The sequence below is a fragment of the Canis aureus genome, chromosome 35 (genome assembly GCF_053574225.1).
Source record: "Canis aureus isolate CA01 chromosome 35, VMU_Caureus_v.1.0, whole genome shotgun sequence".
Classification (NCBI taxonomy): Eukaryota; Metazoa; Chordata; class Mammalia; order Carnivora; family Canidae; genus Canis; species Canis aureus.
In genome coordinates, this window is record NC_135645.1 from 24726004 (window position 1) to 24748868 (window position 22865).

The following is a 22865-nucleotide window of genomic DNA, read 5'->3' on the forward strand; positions in this document are numbered from 1 at the left end:
AGAACAAATAGTTTTCTAGTTTATTTAAATCTCTCTAACTTTATAACATGTTTTCCTGAAGGAAATTATAACACTGAAGGTCCATGATCCTGCTATATTGCTTAAAATATCATGGTCTAGAGCTGCACCATCCAATTGGATAGCCATTGGTCCCACGTGGTACTGAGCATTTGAAGTAGCACTTGCTAGTTCACATTAATATACTCTCCAAGTATAAAATACACAGCAGATTTCCAAGAACAGAAAAAGAATGAAATATGTCATTAATAGTTGTCTTGAACTGATTACATGTTGAAATTATAATATTTTGATATAATGGATTAAGTAAATATAATATTAAAATGGATAAAAAAAGAGATGATAAAAAAGTTTTCTTGGAAAGCTATTACATGACAGTGATATGAAAACATATGAAACAATTTAAAGGCATTAAAGAACTATTCCCTTAATGAAATGAGACAAGTTTCTGCTTCCCCTATGGCAAATTTTCTTTATTAGTTTGGTGGGGTGAAAAAAAGTCAAGGCACCTGGATTACCAGGAACCAGAGGGCAGTATAAGGTTCATGTGAATGCCTCTTCATTTAAAATTTAAGAAAAAAATGCTTTTAGAATGCTCATTTATTTATGAATCTAATTTTTTAATGGATTTGGTCTACGGGACTTGAAAATGTCCCACTGTTTTAATGGCAAAACCACCAATCTAATCAGACACAAAAATTTGGATAGTCATTTTATAAAAGTCATTTTATAAAAGTCATTTATAACCTTTATGATATTAGAATAATCCCTAAAAAATAAGGTAAATAGGCCTTAGAGCTACTTAGAGGGAGATAAAACCCAGTATTTTGCTTCAGAAATACATGAAGATGGCTTTTCTTGACAGCTCAAGTTCTTTTCTTCTCTCTTTTGAAAAGATTTATTTATGAGAAAGAGAGAGAGAGAGAGAGAGAGAGAGAGAGAGAGAGAGAGAGAGAAAATGAGAAAATGGGGGTAGGGGCAGAGGGAAAAAACTCAAGCAGACTCCCCATCGATTGTGGATCCCAGGACCTTGAGATCACGACCTTAGCTGAAACCAAGAGTTGGATGCTTAACCAACTGCACCACTCAGGCACCTCAGCCCAAGTTGTTTTCTGATACTTAATTGATAGTCAAAATATTAAAACAAAAAGTAAAAAAAAAAATGCAGTCATTGAGATATCCTACTCTGGGGGGGGGGGGAACCTCAACTCAAACAGATATATTTACATGCATACACTGTTCACAGATGAGAGTGGACATTCTCTTGAGGCTGTTTATTTAACAGAAAGTCTTGGCTTATAAAACCATGCCTTTCCTTCCCATTAGCAAAACTGACACTGATATTCTTTATCAACAATATTTCAAGAAAGTCTCTTTTGACTTATGAATGTTTCCCTTTCCCCACAACAGATCTGAATTCACTATCTTACCCAAATAGTAGATATTTTGTCATATTAAAGAAATATATGTCTGCTCAGTTTTACTGATAATGAAATACGCTAAAGTGACCCAGAGCAGTCAATTCAGGTGGGATTTAAGACCCCAAATAATTCTCTCCATAATTTAGACAACAGAAAGAACCCTTGGGGTTACTAGAACTAAAATGACAACCTTTTAACCAATGTTGATTCAAAAAGTACATTCCTTACTAAAGCTAGTATGAAATTGCTAGTGAATTCTTTTCTATTATGTCTGGGCACAATCAGAATGCTAACAGTCTGCTGCCTGTATATTATAAATAAATACAAACCAAATAACTTCTTACTGCTGCCATGAACATATATTTCCTCCAGACAATAAGTGGTGCATTAGCATGTATTTGTCTCCTGGCTGCAGCTCTTTTTCCTCCCAGAGTTCCTGGACATACTCATGGGACAGTCTAGAAAAATCAATCATCATTGATCATTGTGATCATTAAAAAATTATCTCTTGATAGTCTTGTGTCTATAATCACCAGCATCCAGTCCTGTCAATTTCAATGGATGATGATGCAAATTTACTTTTTTTTCTTAAGTGTATTAATGGGTCATTAATGTAAGCAAAATAAAGCATGGCAGGGTGAATAATAGCAACCATATTTCTTCAATCAAACATCCATACTGTGTCTGCTTGTGGTTTCAAAGATCTGGATTAAATAACATTATTCATATCTGAAAAGGCTGCTAAAAACTGGACTTCAGTATCACTCGGTCATACACAAAATAGCCACTTTTATACTACATTTCTACATTTAGAAAAAAATAAAATTGTTTCCTCAGAGACAGGTTTACTGCATACTTGATCTCTGAGTCCAAAAAGCAATTCATGGAAAGAATAAAATTTTGATGGATAAGAACAGGGCTAAGTCACTTCATATACTCAATATACCAGGGATTTTCGTTCAATTCTGATGTGGAAAGAGGCACTTTCTGAAATTCATTAAGCTTTCCAGTTTTCTTACTGACTATTTAGAATGCTTCTATACTAATATTTGCTTTCAAGGTTATGAGGTAAGAATTTAGGGTAGGGCAGTTGATTGGCAGTAAATATTTTGGTGTACATAACTTAACGAAGAGCTCAAGTTAAGGAATTCGGGTCTTGTAGACAGTGTTTGCTATGGAAGTTTTATAAGCATTAGTCATGACCTTCAAGAAGATAACAGCAAGCTCTGTGATTTTCAAAGGGGATGTGGGAATGAGGGTTTTGATGGAAGCTTTCCAGAGCTGCAGCTGCTGAGCTTGTGGGTTTTTCATTGGTTGCCACTTGATAGAGGTAGGGCAGGAAGAAGAATTCTTTGAGGGCAAGTTCAGACAGTGAATAGTTCAAGGTTGCAGCCTGCCTACAAACTGCAAGCAACTAACGGACACACAAACCACAAATCTTAGAAGACACAACTGGTGTGATTTTTCAAGGTTTTAAAGTGCTGAAATTATTCTGTTCCTGTACAACAACCACACAGAATAAAATTAACATAAACTGACTAAGGATAGTCAGCAATATAGTTGATGATTTTTCAAATTCTGGAGTTTTTTTGTTTTTCTTTTTTGGTCAACATTTCTTATCATGGCAACGATACAATGGAAATAGCATAAACTTTCAGGTCAGAGAGACATAGATTTGGCACTGCTACCTTGCATGTATATGACTGGGCCTCAATTTCATCTTCAAAAGGAGAATAATAGATACCTTGCAGGACTGTTGAGGGAATAAATGAGATAATGTATGTTAGATGGCAGCACACAGTAGCTGCTCAAAAAGTGTTAATTATAGCACTATCACAGTAATGAGTACTCCCTTTTTATAAAGAACCACACCATCACTTATGCAATTGTTATAGGTGAGCTGGCCTACAGAACAACAAAAGCTGTATTCAACTGCATGTAAATCATTCATATTGTTTTAATAAATAAACGGTCCCTCATGGTTTTGAGTTAACGGGGTTTTTTTTAATTTAAAGTTTACCAGTATAGATTTTATATCATAAAAGGAGAGATTTTTATGGGTCTTTCAGCTTAGCAAAAGACATATTCTCTGAGAGCTTTACAATGACATGAAGTAGTTTGTGCTAAGGAGGAATATGGCTAACTGCCTCCTCCCTGCCTCAGACAAGCTTCCTAGGATTCACTGATAACGAAAACCACCAGCTGACATTCCTAATAAAAAGTCCTATTGGCTCTGCATACCATATGGTAAACTCTAGGTCACATGTCCTTTTCTTATTTCTGCTTTTCTTCTCTAAGGACAGCTAAAACCTGCCTTTCATAAATTTTAAGACAGTAAGTCAAAATAAAGAATGTGGAATTTGACCTAGTACCAATCCAGATTACCTAAAATAGAATCAATCTCCTTTCCCTGCATAGGCATACCAATCAGTCATGTCCCCTACCACACTGAAATCATCTGTCCTTCAGGTATCATATTCTCTCTCTCCATGTTTTAACACCTATGGTCTTCTCATATTTATTCCCCTAGGACAGGGGTTAGCGAACGATGGCTAGTGGGTCAAAATCTGGTCCATAGTCTATTTTTGTATAGCCTACAAGAATGATTTTCTAAAGCACTGGAAGAAAATCAAAATTAGAGTAATTTTTCATGACAAATGAGAAATACGTAAAATTTAAATTTCAGTGCCCATAAGTAGTTTTATGGAACACAGCCCTGCTCATTTGTTCTTGTATTGTCTGTGGCTGCTTTTGTGTAACAATGATAGAGTTGAGTAGTTGCTATAGAGACCAGAGGTATGAAAAAGCCTAAAATATTTACTATCTGATCTTTTATACGAAAAGTTTATCAACACCGCCCTCAAGGTCCTTCTTTTGGGATGAAATAAGGCAAATTCATATAAGTTACAAAGCCTAATCTTCTTGTCCAGTTAGCCTTGGAAAGGAAATAGAGCCTACCTTGAGTTTTCAGTAGGGGTGGAATGACACAATGAAAAACAAACAAAAATCCCTCACGCAGGATACAGGAGATGTGAGTCTCAGGTTTTGTTTTTATGTTGGTTCTAGACAATTATGTTATTATATAACGTCTCTAGTCCTATAACATGGCTTCTTCCTTGTTGGGCTCTCAGTTTCCTTCATGTTAAAAAAAAAAAAAAAGAAAAGTCCTTCACTGCCTTAGCATATCACTATTATAGTACATGAAACCCTATCACCATCTCCTCCCTCATTCCACCTCCCAAATCAATCCAGGGTCAGTGGAAATGGAGGGAATGAGGATATTGGACACTTTCCCATAGGACTTCAGGATGGAAGTGTAGAACCAAGTTTTAATCCTATAGAGATGGGCCCCTGATGTGACCACATGTCTACTACAATAAATAATTCATCCTGGTCTCCAGTGGAGAAAGGGGTTACCTTAAGGCATATAAGACTGAATCACTTATTTTCTGGAAGTTCCCTATTATAAATATGACTGTTAAGCACATAGTTTAAAAATGTTTATGTCTGGGAAATTACATTCCAGATTACAGCAGAAAGAATAGACTTTAAGGCTGGATAAAGGGATGGAGATGGCATAGGCAGAGATACCTTTATATTCAAAATACAAGGAAAAATACAGTAGTATGCAGAGATTTTCTATTCACACAGATATTATCAGTTGGCAATACATTTATTTTTTTAAAGATTTTATTTTTATTTATTTATTTTTGTATATTTTTTTATTGGAGTTTAATTTGCCAACATATAGTGTAACACCCAGTGCTCATCCCATCAAGTGCCCCCCTCAGTGCTCATCACTCAGTTACCCCATCCCCTCACCCACCAAGTGCTTTTACCATTCCAAGTCCTTGCTGTACAACAGGCAAGCTGATTGATTTCAACGCCATGGACCTCCCTTTAACTAACTATGTTCATATTTGCATGACATAGGAAGATCAGTTATTGGATTTCTGTCTAATGCAGAAGATTGAATTAGTTATGGGTACAGTGATTACCCATCATTTCAAGTGGTAAGCAGATCTTGGAGTCGTGGCCTGCTTTCTGATCACAATGTATTACTGAACAACTTTGGAACAGGTGCTGTTAAAGGGAAGATAGGTTCTGAGAAAACACTAGAGTGGATAACACTTGCATGCATGAGGGCGAACAATAATTTTTATAGTGGAGAGGACAAACAATTACCTATTACAAATGTGAAGAGAAGTATCTAAACTCTATTAAAATTAGAGTCGGAAATGCTCAGACAGCTCTGAGTATAAGTTCCCTTCATGAACAATGAGAATGCATGTCAGGTAGCCACTGCACAGCCTTTGTCTCATCACTCACTTCTGGTGGCAGTGTTCCCTACTTCACCCAGTTCAGCTAATCCTATTGTGGTACAACTCCAATGACTATGCAGTCAGAAAATGTCCAAGAAAGTACAGAAAATAATACTGAGCTAGAAAATAGGAGTTCCAAATTCCTACATTAACTCTAGTTGTGTGACATTGAGCAAATCCTTGGTACCCTCTGAATCTTGGTTTCCTCATCTGTAAAATTGGGTCTCTGTGATCCTTTCCAGTTCTGAATTTTTCTGCCACTATAATTTCCATTTAATGCTTCTGAAAATCAGGTGTGAGAAAGCTACAAAGAGCTGTGAAGTTTTTCTTCTTACAGTTCTCACTTATGTCACAGTGGGCTGCCTTTGAATGTTCCAAGACTTTCTAAACTTAGTCCTAACACTTGGTCTTTACCTCAGCTTTCTAGATTACCTATAGCTTGATTCTGCTTGGACTGTTCATATCTCAAATGTTATCATGTCCCAGAATCTGCCTTTTTACTCACCAGATGGCCAAGGCCAAGCTACAAATCCCTCTAAGTGGTTCAGTTTGGCTTGCACAATTCTGAAGTTAAAAAACAACAACACAAAACTTCAGGAATGTTTTACTGTTCTCATTTACTGAACTAAAAGAGTCTTGTTCTATCTTCTATGGAATGTTAGTAAACTGCTCAACATTTGATTCCTTTTTATGATTAAAATACATAGGCCAGAATAAACCATGAGCTCAGGGACAAATTACACCTTTTATAAAAACTGCAGTTAATGTACATTTGGTATAGTTAAGTATATATGATTATTTTTTTAGAAGCAAAGTGCTACACATTTTAACATGATAGTAACTTGGCAAAGTTGCAAATGCAACGGTAAAATGAATGGCCATTTAGCATTTAATATATATAACTAAAGTGGATACCATTGAAAAGACTGTGCCTGGAGAACATTACTTTATTGAACAATCATAACCAAAATCTATAGTCTTGTGTAACTAAAAACTTAGTTTCTATATAAATAAGTACATTTAGTTATTTTAGTAAGATATTTTATTTTTCTTTCTTTTTAAAAAGATTTTATTTATTTGAGAGAGTGAGGGGCAACGGGAGAGGGACAAGCAGACTCCCTGTTGAGTGTGGAACCTGATGAAGGGCTTGAACCCAGGACCCTGAGATCATGACCTGAGTTGAAGTCAGATGTTTAACTGACTAATCCACATAGGCACCCCTTTAGTAAGATATTTTAAAATAAACTTTCACATTTTTGTTATAAATGTGAAAATAAACTAGTTTTTCAGCCATTTAAGTCCAAGAAAAAAAATTTTTTTAAACAAAAGGAAGGCAGTCTAGGTACTGAAATAACAGTGCTAATAATTGGCTGACTTGTTTGAAAACATCCCGAGGATGTATATGTGTCATATATATATTACTTTTTATATATTTTTATTTATATATTTTAAAATATATTTTATATTTTATATTTTTATATATATAAAATAGGCTCTAGGTATATTATATATATAAATTCATATATATTATATATAATACTTTAATATAACTTTTAGCAAAAAGTTATATTAAAAAATACCACTATAAATAGTTCATAATAATAATTTCTGAGTCTTCCACTGGACTGTAACAACACTCAAACTCCTTACCTTGGCCTGCCTTCCTCTCTAATGTCTTCTCCTACCACTTTCCCCCATTTCTCCCTAGTCTAGTTTCACTTGTTCTCTACCAAAGCACAGAAGTTTTTTCCACTTGAGTGTCTTTACATATTCTTTTCCCTCTGTTTGTAGTGTTCTTCCTCCTATTCATTGTTTGTCTAACTCTAAACTCTGTGTTGTGGAGAAAGTCATATTGTTCAAATGTTTCCTACCTTTAGAGGTTTGGAAATTCACTCGGGAGGCTGAACTAATTCAAATAACATTTTCCATATTCTAAACATCAATATATTGGGAAAAACTGTTATGGCAAAGAATGATAAGCATGCATTAAAGTTCAGCAGAGTGGAAGTAGGAGGACTCAATGTGTAGAGATGACTGGAAGAGCTCTTCTGTGGTTTTGTGAGCCTGCAAGCCATATGATGTAGTCATATGCTTGTCTTCAAGCTACTAGGTGTAGCTAGGGAAGTGCTTACTCTTTGTTTTGACCCTAGGTCAAAGAGGGTATAGGATGGATATAGCACACTAAAGAGTTTTGTTTGGCTCAAAGTTGAAGAAATTGGTTTTTTAGATTCATTTATTCATCAAGCATTTACTGAGCACCTACTATGTATGAGGCACATTTCTAGATACTAAGTATACAGCAATGGACAAATAGACAAAAATAGATAAAATCTTTACCCTTTTGGAACCTATATTCTAATGTGGAAAACAGATAACAAACAAGAAAAATATGTAGTATATGGGATCATGATATGTACTAACAAGAAATCAAAGTTGAGAAGAAGAGAGGAAGGAGGTGTATGTGTGTGGCTACAAGTTTAGATATTGTGGCCAAGGAAGGTCTATGGTGATGATATTTGAGCAAGGGATTGGAGGAGGTGACTGAGCCATGGAGATACCTGGGGAAACATTCCTGGCAAGGGAAGAGCAAAGGCAAAGGTCATGATGAAGAAATGAGCAGGTTTATCTGAGGAATAGACAGGAGGCCACTGTGGCTACAGAGGTGATGTCAGAAAGCCTCATGGAGCATTGGGAGGATTTTGGATTTTGCTAAGTGAGATGGGAAGCCTTTGGATGGTTGTGAAAAGAGGAGCAACATGATCTGACTTATGCTTCAATAATATCCCTCTGACTGCAGGAAGGAGAGTATGGAAGGGAGACCAACTGGGAGGCTACTGCAGTAATCCCACAAAGAGATAATGGTGGTTTGGGCTATAACAGTGCAAGAGACATCTATAAGAAATGATCAGATTCTGAAAATATATTGCAGGCAGACCCAAGAGGATTTCCAGATAGATTAATGTAGGTTTTGAAAGGAAGAGAGGAGTCACGGACAACTCCAAGGTTTCTGGCTTGCGCATGTCTAAGAAGGAAGTTGCCCACATTTAAAAATCACAAGACTTAATAATTCAGACTTTCAACTTCTCTCAAAACACTATATGATATGCACAAATGTATACCTGTATTTTTCACATGACAAAAATCAGCTGGAGCTGGTAAGCAGCGGCCGCCTTTGGAGAACTCTCCCTGTTGTCTTAAACCAGGCCTTCTGGGTAATAAACAGCTGGCTTGTAGCTGCCTGATTGCTGTAGGCAGCTTGAGTTTGAGATCCCTGCCCCAAATTCTCTCATAAATTCACTGTCCTACAATACATCATAACTTCCCAGAAATTCTGATGAAAGAAAGTGTTGACAAAGTATTTATTTTAAAATGGGTATAAAAAGAGTACCCATTATTATAGTTTTGTCCTCCATAGTGATTTGACAACAACCTGTGACAGAGGTCCGTCCACCCTCTGTCTTCCTTCTCAGTGAAAAGAGAAGCCCCTGAAGAAAAAACCTTCTTCTGCACATTCTGACTTTATCAAGTCTAAATCTCACTCACTTGACATTCCATGTCCCCACTGCCCAATAGTGAGGAATGGTACTGGACCGTATCAGGACTGGACCTATCTCTCTATACCCATGATTTCTAAACAACAGTGCTCTGAGACCCCAGTCAATATGAAGGGACATTGGTTCCAGGCTGGTGCTATCACTAATAAGCCTACTGACTGGCAAATTACTTACCTTCTCTGGGTTTCTGTTCCGTACCAACAAAGAATGGAGTTGGACTACAATATGGTTTCTCCAAGATCTAATGTGTGGACAAATACCCTGCTCTAGATAATTATTAAGCTTCATTTACATAAGGGTCATTGGCTTAGAATGAAGTGCTTGGTGATAATATCCCTGGAAGACCCGGTATCTTTCCCTTTAGCAAATAAAAATAATGTACATTCAAATGTCTTGTTTTGTTTTGTTTAAGAGGAAGCTCAGTTGAATGCAATGTTCAACAGTAACAAAACCACTTAATTTCAGGGATTGAGTACAGCACTTCTCTCCTTTCTTCATATTCATCCTATGGTTTTTATTTTATTTTAACTGCCCAGTTCCAAGTACATTTTGACTCTAGGGAATATCAAATCTTTTCTGAAAGGGGATGGGGTAAGCACTGGAAGAAAGGAACAGGAAAAAGGAAAGTGATAGAAAAAAAGTCTTTCTGATTTGATATTAGGGAAGTCAGCACTTATCGTTTGTGAAAGAGATCATATAAATATAAACTGTACAATGCTGCTGCAAGCAGCTTTGTCTGAGGCCTGCACCCTTTAAAATTTGTGTTTTTAGATGAACAAAAGCAGCTATGAACAGTATAGAGCTACAGACTCGTAAGGAGGACAAGCCCCACTGAAAAATTCTTCCATGTAGCCTCTCTCTCATATTAATTATGGTCATTTAAAGAAAAAAGTGATAAATTTCCTGATCTGGATTAGCTCCCTGTAATAAAAGATCAGTTTTGATATTAAGAAAAATTTAAAGAAAAGTACTTTTAAACTGGCAACATAAAAACTGTGGGTAAAGTAAGCATTAAGACAGATACTTTGAAAAAAAAAAAAAAAAGACAGATACTTTGTCCAAACTGTGGAAGGAGCCTCGGTGTCCATCGAAAGATGAATGGATAACGAAGATGTGGTTTATGTATACAATGGAATATTCCTCAGCCATTAGAAATGACAAATACCCACCATTTGCTTCAATGTGGATGGAACTGGAGGGTATTATGCTGAGTGAAATAAGTCGATCGGAGAAGGACATTGTATGGTCTCATTCATTTGGGGAATATAAAGGATAGTGAAAGGGAATAAAGGGGAAAGGAGAAAAGAAGAGTGAGAAATATCAGAAAGGGAGACAGAACATGAGAGACTCCTAACTCTGGGAAACAAACTAGGGGTGGTGGAAGGGGAGGTGGGCGGGGGGTGGGAGTGACTAGGTGATGGGGACTGAGGGGGACACTTGATGGGATGAGCACTGGGTGTTATTCTGTATGTTGGCAGATTGAACAACAATAAAAAAATAAATTTATAAAAAAATTAAAAAAAAAAGACAGATACTTTGTGGTACACTCTATAAACCTGCATTCATAAAGGGTCAGAGTCAAGGTCAGTTCTCCCCTTGTACCCGGGGAAAACTCTGGCTTGAGAGTCACGACACCTAGTTTGGCTACCAACTAGTTCGACAACCTTGGGCAACTCATGTAACTACCTTGGGTCTCACCTGTAAAATGAAGAAAATGTGGAGAGTACAGATTCAAAAGTTCTCATAACTGAGCTCCACTTACCCAATTCTATCCCTTTGTTCAGCTCAGGACTGAGCCCACACATAATGAATCCTGGAGGCCAGAAGGCTGTTCTCTAGTATGCTTCATGCATTTCTCTCAATTGTTTGAACAATTATGTTTGTTCCCAAACCTGCTTATGCCTGTTGGACTTGTTATCATAATTATAATTTAATCAAATATTATGTAAAGTGATGAAATATGACAGTGAAGGCAGGAGTTGTTCTTATGAAGAAACACTGAACACTTTGAGAAGACCTGATAAGGGTAAATCACTTAAAATAGCTATTAACAGATATGGGTTAAACAAGTTTAAAAGAATAAAAAATAAATTGTTAAAATCTAGAAGGATTCCTTCTAAGTCCTATTCTACTTTAACAAAATTGAAGTGGAGAACCATAGAAAATACAATCATTAAGGTATAATTAATGCAAGAAAAATGTTAGGAAATTATAATCAGCAGACCTATAATCAAAGAAAAGGCCTTGGCCCTACATCAAGGCTTCTTATTGCAAGGGGAGGGAAGTAACAGCCACAGTGAAATGCTGTAGAAGCCCCCTGTTCTTATTTAAAACCAGATGAAACAGGCATTGATGACACTGAAAGAACTTCCCAGGAAAAGGTTAGTGAAGGAGAAGTATAGTGGAGGATGGGGTTAGGTTTGTGGAAGGACAGGCACAGCACACACACACACACACACACACACACACACACACACCACACTGTCTGGTATGTCCCTGCCAGTCTGCCAGCTGAAGGGAGAATGAATGCATTTCTGTGGAGGACCACAGGTTGGTTGGTCTCTGAGCTCTCAAGAAGTAAACACTTCTTTAACTACTAGAGTTAGTAGTCAAATTCTGCGCCTGCCTCCTCAGTTTTTTCATGCATGTATTTGATAAATTACTTAATGAGTAGTAGTATATGTTGAATTTACCTGGGCAAAGGGCATTGAGAACGAGAACACAGGATGCTCTAGTTTCGTGAGAGTAAGACATGCAAAGCGTGAGTAGTCCTAGGTAGAAATAATAGTTTTCAATGGCAAGACCAGGCCTGTAATTTTCTGCAGCACACCATGACATCATGGTTTATATGAGGCCAACTCCATAAATCAAGCTTTACCTAATTAAAGATTCTTCTGCAGATCTACATTATTAGAGCAAATAATTAAAACTGCCCAGGCAATAATAATACAAGCCAGATCTGTTTACAAAAATGTTCTTTTTTCCCCCAAACTTTTTTAATCTCACTACCACTTACAGATCTTTCACATTTAGTAAATTATAGACTTAGAGCATTTCTTTTAGTCTGACTTCACTTTCAAGGAATTCTTCAATTAACTTTACGTTGCTTTAAGCTGTTCATCCAACGAGAAAACAATCTGTGGTTTCTGACTCCTTCGCGTGCCAATGGCTGCCATCCATGTTTGACTTTCAGACACACTGTCTCTTGAGAGCCAGGCTCTGTTTTCATAAAATGAGCCAGTTGTCATAGCATTTTGACAAGCACTATAGAAAAACAAGGAACAATACTCGGTGGTGGCTAAGCTGAGAGAATTACCACTGCAAGGGTGACTGCACTGGGACATACATGACAATCCACACCCAACCACCTGGTCTGAGACAGAAGGTAACACATATTCCACTTTCATCTGTGACCTTTCCATTTTCAGGCACCATCTCTTTACCACCAATACCTTTCTTTCCCCCCGTTCTCTTTTTCATAAATGGCTAAAACACCAAAACTTGTGGAAAGATGTGGCTACTTTAACAACAGGCAAAAATACCAGTGAAAATCTAGGAAGCAAGAGATTATCCTGTTTTTGCAATAGTTACAGTGCATCTAGTATCAGATTTTCAGCCAAATGCAGTGTAATGAAAAAGCATGAGCTCAGAGGTGGGACCTCAGTCTAAAACTACGAATTTTCTCAGACTCTGGTGTAGCAACCTCAATTCTCTGCCTCTTCGGACTCACACATTAATATTTCTGAAGAAGTGCAAATAATGACTGGACAGTGGAAAATAACAATAGGAACAAATGATGTAAATAAATGATGAACACTGAAGAAATACATCTTTAAGTTTTCTACCTATTATCCCTGAGTCAGACAGAATGGAATTTCTTTCACTCTCTTTCACCTTTGCTTAGTTAGCCTGTTCCTAGGTGTCCTTCATCTGAGTCTATCCTATGGAAGCACCTGTGACTTCAACAGAATAATAAACTGATAATGATATTTTGAAGGCCTCTTGAATACTCAAGCCCCAATATAAAATGCATATGTGGGTTTTCAAAAATCATGCTCAATGCTATTCCTCTAATAGGACGTGCAACTGTTGAATACACAGGCCTTTCCAAAGCAGTGGAATGAATACCGGCAGAGCCGGTAACAATGCAGGCAAAGCCAGGGGAACCAGGATGAATGCACAGGCCATGTGAAGCCCAAGGGCTGACAGTAGACTTGCACCGGTTCAATACGGGCTGGCAACAGATGGGATGACCAAAGAAGTTCTCTGCTCGTATAACGGAACTGTGCCTTGACTCCCTTAATGCTACTGCCACTTTACTTGAATCAAAAGATCTGTAGGATTCCTGAGAGATCCAAACTTATTCTAATGCCATTCTTTTCCCCTGGTCTTCCTATTTTTATTTAAGATCCCTATGTGGATTTTATTGTATGTTTTATTTCCAAGCTATTGCAAGTTCTTTGCAGAAAAAGATTAGTGTAACCATGTTTGTCTTCTGTCTCCTCCCTCCTTCCCTCTCACTCTCTTGCATCCTCCCTCTCGGAAAGACAGACAGAAACACACACTCACACACACACGGATCTAGCAACCAAGCTATTTTTCCTTCTCCATTAAAAAGATCAGAGTTTCATAAAGTATCATTCTTTCTTTAAACTGCAAATCATTGTTTCTATTGAATTATCTCTATGTCTATTCTGCAATTTAAAAAATACCAGCAACCAAGATACTTGATATAAAATTTACTAATTTATTCAAAGCACTGCTTTATGGAAGTCCAGTACTTTTCTAAAATGGGGTCATAATGCAGATGTTGCTTCAGACTGAAGAGCTCAAGATAGCTCCTCCTCTCCTGCTTCTTGGTTCTGACACTTAAATTCTCTGAATAAAACAAAATGCTATAGAAATTTTCTGCCCAATGAGGCAATTTTGAAATTTTGGGAAGAGTTCCTTCTCTCCTGAAGCTTTTTGCGTAATCCTGTGTACCAGTAGCTTATTTCATGGAGTAAAGGTGGTAAAGATGACTAAGTTGGAAGGAAAAAATGGACCACGAAGAACATAGTTGAGGACACAAAAACTCAAGTCTCAATTCTTTTTTTTTTTTTTTTTAAATTTTTATTTATTTATGATAGTCACAGAGAGAGAAAGAGAGAGAGGCAGAGACATAGGCAGAGGGAGAAGCAGGCTCCATGCACCGGAAGCCCGATGTGGGATTCGATCCCGGGTCTCCAGGATCGCGCCCTGGGCCAAAGGCAGGCGCTAAACCGCTGCGCCACCCAGGGATCCCCTCAAGTCTCACTTCTTAGCAGCTCCAAAGATGAGCTTATTATGTATAATGTGAGTTCTGGAGTATGTCACCAGAAACTCAAGTGCTTTTAACATTTCATGCCTAGAACAGCAGTGACACTGGAATGACTATGTTCTCCAATTTTCTAGGTGAGAAGAGTAAACTGGGGAAATCTGCTTTGGGATTCAAGGTCTAGGCAATGAAGAAAGATCAAAATTATTCATAATTTTCTAATAAAATAGCTCTTTTGTTTTTTAAAAAAGATTTTATTTTCTTTTAAGCAAACTCTACATCCGAGGTGGAGCTTGAACTCATGACTTTGAGATCAAGTGTTGCATGTGCCACCAACTGAGTCAGTCAGGCTCCCCTAACACTTAGTAATAAGTAAATAGTAATATGTTTACTGGCTTGGTAAAATTTAAATTAAATCATTAAAAATGATTAAAATTTTTTAAGACTTTGTCATTATTAATTTTTTAAAAAAATTTTATTCATTCATGAGAGACACAGAGAGGCAGAGATACAGGCAGAGGGAGAAGCAGGCTCCATGCAGGGAGCCCAGTGTGGGACTTGATCCTGGGACTCCAGGATCACGTCCTGAACCAAAGGCAGGTGCTAAGCCTCTGAGCCACCCAGGTGTCCCTGTCATTATTAATTTTTAACCTGCTGTTCCTTCTGGTGAGAGTAGGATCAGAAAGGCTACCTTCCTGGGGTGCCTGGGTGGCTCAGCTGGTTGAACAGATGACTTTTGGTTTTAGCTCAGGTTATGATCTCAGGATCCTGGGATCTAACCCCACCTCAGGCTTTGTGTTCAGCCAGGAGTCTTGTGGATTCTCTCTCCCTCTCCCCTCCCACCCACCTTTCTCTTGCTCCCTCTCCCCCTCCCCCAGCTCACTCTCTTTCCCTCTCTAAAATAAATAAATAAATAAATAAATAAATAAATAAATAAATAAATAAATAAGTAAATCTGAAAGAAAGGAAGAAAAAGAAAGAAAGAAAGAAAGGAAGGAAGGAAGGAAGAAAGGCAGGCTACTTTCCCTGTCAGTTTATATTTTTATGTATTTTAGGCCTTGGCAAAAGATACCATCCTATCTGTAGCCCTCAAATAAGAATGGTCAAAGTAATGCTGGGTCTCATATGATCTATTTCAGACCTTTAAAATAACCAGAGCCTAATGAATTGATTCTGTTTTTATGCTGGTGACATCTACCTTCTTTTGGAAGTTCAGTGATTACAGAGGGAATGTTTTGGCTTTCTAGTGTAAACTTGTACAAATTTTGAACATGGGGAACTTACAGCTTTCAGCTGTAAACTTGTCTTCTACTAAGAAACCACAGCAATAGACCATAAGTGAGAGAATCCAGCTTTTAGGAAATCTGCAAATGATTTATTTGCAGAATAGCAAAGTGAATTGCAAAGAATGATATGAAATAAAAAGAGGGTGTGGGGATAATAAAATAAATGAAGATACAGGGTTTAAAAGGATGCAGGGAAATGAAGACATTAAATGCTACATAATTTTAGAAAATAAAATTACAAGGCATATGATATGCTAGCAAAATTCTTGATTATAGTAAGGCTTTCCAGGGAATAAGAAAACTTGCATGCCTAATACCCTGGGTGATTATTGAATCAGAGTTATTACTCAGAAAATAAAATTGCATATAATATATAGAGGTTTCAAGCCAGTTTCCTTATGTCACACTCCTCCTGCCCTCAATCTCATGCTAACCACTTCCTCTAAAAGACAAAGAACCACTACAACTTTCCAGGATTCTCTTCCATAAATTACAAGTGAATAAAAAAAAATCAAATGAAAGTAAGGCATGAAATTAAATGACAATATAAGGAAAATTCTTACTCCTTAATGTTGTCCTTAACAGCTTGAAAGAAAGATTATAGGGTGAGTCACACTCTTATGAAAACATGCATCAGCTTACATTTATATACAGTTTTAAAATAGAAGACTTTTAAATAGCAAAGGAAAGGAAAGATAGTCAATAGCTATATACAAGAATTCTAGAAATAGTTTTATTTTTTAAAATTTATTTTTTATTGGTGTTCAATTTGCCAACATACAGAATAACACCCAGTGCTCATCCCGCCAAGTGCCCCCCTCAGTGCCCGTTACCCAGTCACCCCCACCCCCCGCCCACCTCCCTTTCTACCACCCCTAGTTCGTTTCCCAGAGTTAGGAGTCTCTCATGTTCTGTCTCCCTTTCTGATATTTCCCACTTATTTTTTTTCCTTTCCCCTTTATTCCCTTTCACTATTTTTTGTATTTCCCAAATGAATGAGACCATATAATGTTTGGCCTTCTCCGATTGACTTACTTCACTCAGCATAATACCCTCCAGTTCCATCCACATTGAAGCAAATGGTGGGTATTTGTCGTTTCTAATGGTAGAAATAGTTTTAGAGAAAAAAAGATCTGCTACTGTCTTTAAGGAGACCAAAATGCCACAGTTTAACTTCAAATGGCAGGTAATCCAAGGATTCTCGAGTTTCTTCATTAATTGACACTTCAAAAAAAAGATGGCAATATGCATGTTGCTGGTAATACAAAGTGCATATAAAAGAATTTCATTCTTTGGTTACTAAGGTGTTTCCTTTTGCTCTTAATTGGTAAGGTAGGTGCCAGGTAGATCTAAGCACATAAATAAGACACAGAGTTGAAGAGGAAAAAAAAAGTGTTGACAGGATGTGATGAGCTAACTAATAGTTACTAGTAATGGGAGAGGTAATTGTAGCAAGGTATGGTTAACATGGTCATTAGGAGGTGCTAAAAACCTCATCTAGCTTTACTGTTCTAATCTGTATCACAGCCTTAGAAATCTTTGCTGATCCAACACATTAATTCTTGTAGATCTGTATAATGTACACAGTGGGTCACACTGTGTGTGACTTCTCTCCAGCACTCAATTTATTTTTGGCTAAACTGAAAATTAGATAAAGCCCTATAATTTAACAAATGTTTTATAAATACTGATTTTTAAGGATATTTCTAGGACACATCATTTTGACAAAGGAGAATATAAAAATGAAGTCTTTATTAAGACTATAGCCTATAGAAGTCTTTATTAAGAATTCTATTTATGAAACCAATTTTACCATATATGTTAACTAGAATTTAAATGAAAATTTGAAAAAAAAAAAGAACCTTATGGTGTGTGTGTGTGTGTGTGTGTGTGTGTGTGTGTTTGTGTATTCACAAACTGTGAATCTGAAAAACTAAAAAACTAATAAAATCCATGATAGGTCAAAATTAAACCAAGTCTCAGGCAAATATAAAATGGTTCATAAAAAAGCTGTGGACTAAATTAGAGGATAATTTTCTGATTAATATTTTAGACACAACTAATTCTGACTTGGTCAGTGGATAACATAGACTGTGGTGTTATAAAATCTATATCTGCTTCTTGAAGAACTACTAAGAAAAGGGATAAAGGAAATTTCTGCTTCCTAAGTTTATAGCAAAATTTCACATGTCTAAAGTATTAGAACAATTCAAGAGGTTTCAGAAACAAGCCAAAGGATAAAAAGCACTCTTGACCAGCCAAAACCTACAAATTTCATGTACTTCACATATTAAAGAACTTTCTAGTGTGCTCTTATTTGAATGTGTATCCACAGGGCTGGTTATTTTAGCTTCCTGCTCACAGAAGATAAGAAGCATCATATTTGGGAGGGAGGTTCAGCGGGGCACCCTCACAGGAAAAAGTCTGCCAGTCTTCACAGCTAGGAAATCAGAAGAACTAGAAAAAGTTGACCTAAAAGCCCCAAAACAGTATTCGGCAGCTACTTAGTACAGCGGTAAACAGACTGAAGTATCCAAAAGGGCTGGGGGGATTATCATATACAGGAGATGCTAAATATTCACTGAAATGAAGTGAACTGAACGATAACCTTGGACCATTGAAAAAAGTTTAGATTATGGTCAACATATGTCCTTTTAAAGAAAAGAAATGGAAATATTCTAGAAAAATTTTCACCTATAATAATACATATTTTTAAAGTTTTGGAGCTTATGATGGTATTGGGGGAATAGCCTCTAAGTGTTGGGAAAATTTTATTATCTAAAATCACCATTCGAAGATTCTAAAGAGTAGAGGTTCTCCTATAGTACAAATATTTTCATAACCTCTTTTTCTGAGTGTAATCTTTAAACTTTTAAACTTAATAACTAATGTGGAAATATCATTGATTACTTGAGAAGCTCAAGTAATCACTTTCTCTTATCATAGAATCAAAATAAAAATATTGTGTATTTAATTACATAATATAACATAATTTAATAAACTTGCTATAAATATTAACACATGTTATCATACTGTTTTAAAGTACATAAGGACTACATAATAGTTCTGTATAGACAAATTACCAGGACAGATAATAACACACACACACACACACACACACACACACACACACTCTTACACACACACCTTTCTTTCTTTCCTATTTTCCCTTCTTTCTTCCATACATATTTCTTATCAGGAGTTGGAGATAGAACAGAGTAAGAGCAGAAAATGAATGATTAAGAATTCTTAATTTCATAGTTTAGGAAGAGAAATGGAAATATAATTTAAAATAATAAAATGAGTGAATTATAACCTTCTAAAGATGTTATTACTGTTCTTAGTTTTCTCAAAAGTGTATTCTGAATTAAGTTAGTTCAGCAAAGCTACACTTGTTTCTTTCTGTAGGACATTTTAGAGTTTTTACCAGATTAACCTTATTTGCACTGTAGTTCTTCAAGAATATTGATTGCTACTAGGACACCTGGCGGTTAAGTGATAGTCCTTGATTTTGGCTCAGGTCATGATCTCAGGGTTCTAAGAGTGAGCCCTGTGTGGCACTGTGTGCTCAGTGTGGAGTATGCTTGAGATTCTCTTTCCCTCTGCTTCTGTTCCTCCTGCACATGCCCTCTCTCTCCAAAATAAATAAAAGAGAATATTTTTATTTTTCTTAAATTTATTTGACTTTTGATAGTACATCCTTCAGAATTGGTGTTCCACAGAATATACATCGGTAAACACTGATGGGCACCATAGCAGATTTTTCAAAGGCTATGATTCTCACTCTCATCCTTTTAGTTCTGAAGACTGAATTCTAGAACACATGGAGAACCTCTGATTTTGATTTTACAACTCACAAATGGTTATGATTCATGTTGTCTGTTGTTGAATCATAACCCAGGATGTCCCCACGCTAGGCATTTAATATATATTTATGGAAATGGACAGTATTAAAAAAGTATCACATTAGTCCTCATATTAGTGATTCTTGATCACCAGTGATACTGTTTTCCTCAAAACAAGACACACTGGTAGAAAGTGCAAAGTAAACTTCAAGATCAAAACAGGAAAACAAAGGACACCTTGATGCCTCAGTGGTTGAATGTCTGCCTTGGGCTCAGGGTATGATCCCAGGTTCGAGTCATGCATAAGGTTCCCTGAGAGAGCCTGCTTCTCCCTCTGCCTGTGTCTCTGCCTCTCTCTCTGTGTCTCTCATGAATAAATAAAATCTTAAAAAAAACAAAATAGGAAACAAGACAAGAAAACAAATTGGGAAACAGTCAATGTATTAAAAAGACGAGTATATTGGGGCACCTGGGTGGTGCAGTTTTTTGGACATCTGACTCTTGGTTTCCACTTGTGGTCTCCGAGTCATGGGATCAAGCCCTGTGTCCAGCTCCACAATCAGTGAGGAGTCTGCTTGAGACTCTCTGCACCTCCCCACTGCTGTTTCTTTCAGATAAATAAATAAATCTTAAAAAAAAAAAAAGATGAGTATAGGTGGCACTTTTTTTTAAAGATTTTATTTATTAATTTATTTGAGAGAGAGCGTATGGCTGTTGAGGTTGGGTGGAGGGAGAGGGAGAATCTGAAGCAGATTCCCTGCTGAGTGCTGAGCCTGACTTGGGGGCAAAGGAACACTACTGCTCCATCTCATGACCTGAGCTGAAATCAAGAGTTGGATGCGCCCCTAGGTGGCACTTCCTAATCAAAGTGATTGGTGTGATATATTTGGAATAAATTAACTATGTTCAAAAAAAATCAGAAGACTGATTAGAGAAAGCAAACTGGGCTATAAACCTTGTTAATATATCTGGAAATATTAAAGGGAGGTATGATTTGAAAGAAATCTTAGAATGAAGAAAAGGAAGTATCAGCCTGTTTTAACTTATTCCCTTTATTTTTATGTCATGTTCAAACAATTTTTGAGTTGTAATTAGTTGCCTTACATACAACTGATCAATAACAGGGAGGGACTAAAGGATATAAACAACTTTAGCTCTCAAATCAGGTATAAGATGTCATCTACTGCAAATTAACAGGGGTATCCTGGTTTGAAAGGTAGTTTTTTTTTTTTTTTTTTTTTTGGTAAATTTAGGTAGTATGGATTAAATTAAAAAACAACTATTTTTGAGCACCTGTGTTTGGGATATATATCTGCATCTATATTTACATACACACACATTAACATGTCATCTCATTATTCCTTACAGCTCTCATATGTGGTTAAGATTTTACATTTGACGGTACTTCCCCTAATTAATCAGATATTAAGTAAGTACCTACTATGAACCAGGCATTATGGCAACAGTGACAGGTATACAAATGAGCAAAAGCAGTCAGTCTCCAAATTCATGGGACTCTCAGTCCAGTGGAGGCAAATAGGACACTGAAGCACAGAGAATTTAAGAGCCAGTTTCTTTTCTATAATGTCAGTCATAGCTATAGCAACTTCTACCTCAATAATCACAGCATTCATCTCAAGGACCATGAGAATTCTTCAAACAATGAACCTGAGATTGAGAATATTTTAAAAATATGATTCAACTGCTTAGAAGGAACTTATTTTAGAAAAGAAACAAAAAAAAAGGTCATTCCATTTTCTATTAAATTTAATTTCAAATAGTCTCTGCATACTTTACTAATACAACTTATTGGCCTTGAAATGAAACTGCTGTTATAATATGCTTAGTGAATCCAGAAATCAATCCATCACTGGTGTCTTAGTTTTGACAGCAACTCATTTTATAATTGAGGAAAACACACGGGTCTGCCTTTTCTGATGACAGTTTAGCTGAGCTGAAACTAAATTGAGTGTATGAAATACTTAATTTGGCATGGGGTGGGGGAGTCTAAATTCTTCCATAAGCATCAGAATTTCTCCCAGTCTTTATAATTCTAGGGAGGATCTTATTTCCAGATGCTCCTACTCTTTACTAAGGCATATGTACTTTTCAAAAAGTTTCTTGATTTTTGGGGTGCCTGGGTGGTGCAGTCAGTTAAGCATCTGACTGTTGGCTTTGCCTCAGGTCATGAGATCGAGCCCAACATTGTGCTCTATGGAGTCTGCTGAAGACTCTCTCTTCCCCTCTGCCCCTCCCTAACCCCCAGTTTGAACTCTCTAAAATCAATCAATCAATCAATCAATCAATCAATCTTTTTTTAAAGAAAAGCTCTTGATTTTCTCCAAAGTTATAAAATACTAGAATGCTGGACTTTTCTTTGGATAACTGATTTTTTCGGAAATACAAAAAATATTTTGTTTGGTTTTGGACTTTTAATGACATTAATGAGAAAACCAGAGAGTCTCAGGAAAGAAAATGAGAAAAAAAAATCATTGAAATTAATTTATTTTTATTTAATTCATATATAGCTGACCTTATGAATGGTTGGCAACATATTAAGTCTACCAATTTCCTTCCTAGTGTAAAGATATAAAAGAGACAGAATTTTTAGATACTCTATCCTTTTGGAATATAAAAGACAGATGAGAGTGTTAGAAATCTTAACACCTGTATTCATTTAGTATTTTTTGGAATACTTTGAGTTAAATGATACTAGTTATCCCTTGCTTCTCATCTACCATTCCCTTCACAAAGGCTTTTATAAGAAATCAAATTTAGTTACATGATTATTAATATGGGAATTATCAGAATCTCAGTATAAGAAAGCATCCTTAAAATACCATATGTTGCCAAACACAAGATAATTGTTACTAAAATTCTTCACTTAAAATATCTCTAAATATTAAAATATTAAAACTTTCATTTAAAAAGTCACTCATCCATTCATTCACTCAACCAGAAGCAGAATGCTTTGCAGAATAGAAATTGTCTCCATTCTATATGCTCTTGGATCTGTGAGGTCATATCTCCGGGTAGAGACGGGGATAGCCTTTTGATCTAGAAGGAACTTTGCTTTAGCCACTGAACTTTTTGAACAGAATGCCAATGTCATCCTATCACTAT

The 22865-nt window shown here is 36.5% G+C and overlaps 2 protein-coding genes across 11 annotated transcripts in view; one reads left to right on the top strand and one right to left on the bottom strand.

Annotated features, from left to right (window-relative positions):
• Nucleotides 1–22865, bottom strand: part of CMSS1 (cms1 ribosomal small subunit homolog) — a 375896-nt gene that overhangs the window by 153741 nt on the left and 199290 nt on the right. For 2 of the 10 annotated variants that reach the window (XM_077884185.1, XM_077884183.1), the window contains exon 2: nt 3128–3192. The exons of 7 other annotated variants lie outside the window; for them this stretch is intronic. In XM_077884185.1, coding sequence (XP_077740311.1) covers nt 3128–3134 — 7 coding nt within the window. In that variant the 5' untranslated portion in view covers nt 3135–3192. Of the gene's footprint in view, nt 1–3127; nt 3193–4397; nt 4414–22865 lie in introns of those variants that run through there. One more of the 10 variants, XM_077884184.1, reaches the window with a different exon arrangement.
• Nucleotides 1–22865, top strand: part of FILIP1L (filamin A interacting protein 1 like) — a 295693-nt gene that overhangs the window by 80755 nt on the left and 192073 nt on the right. The window lies entirely within an intron of this gene.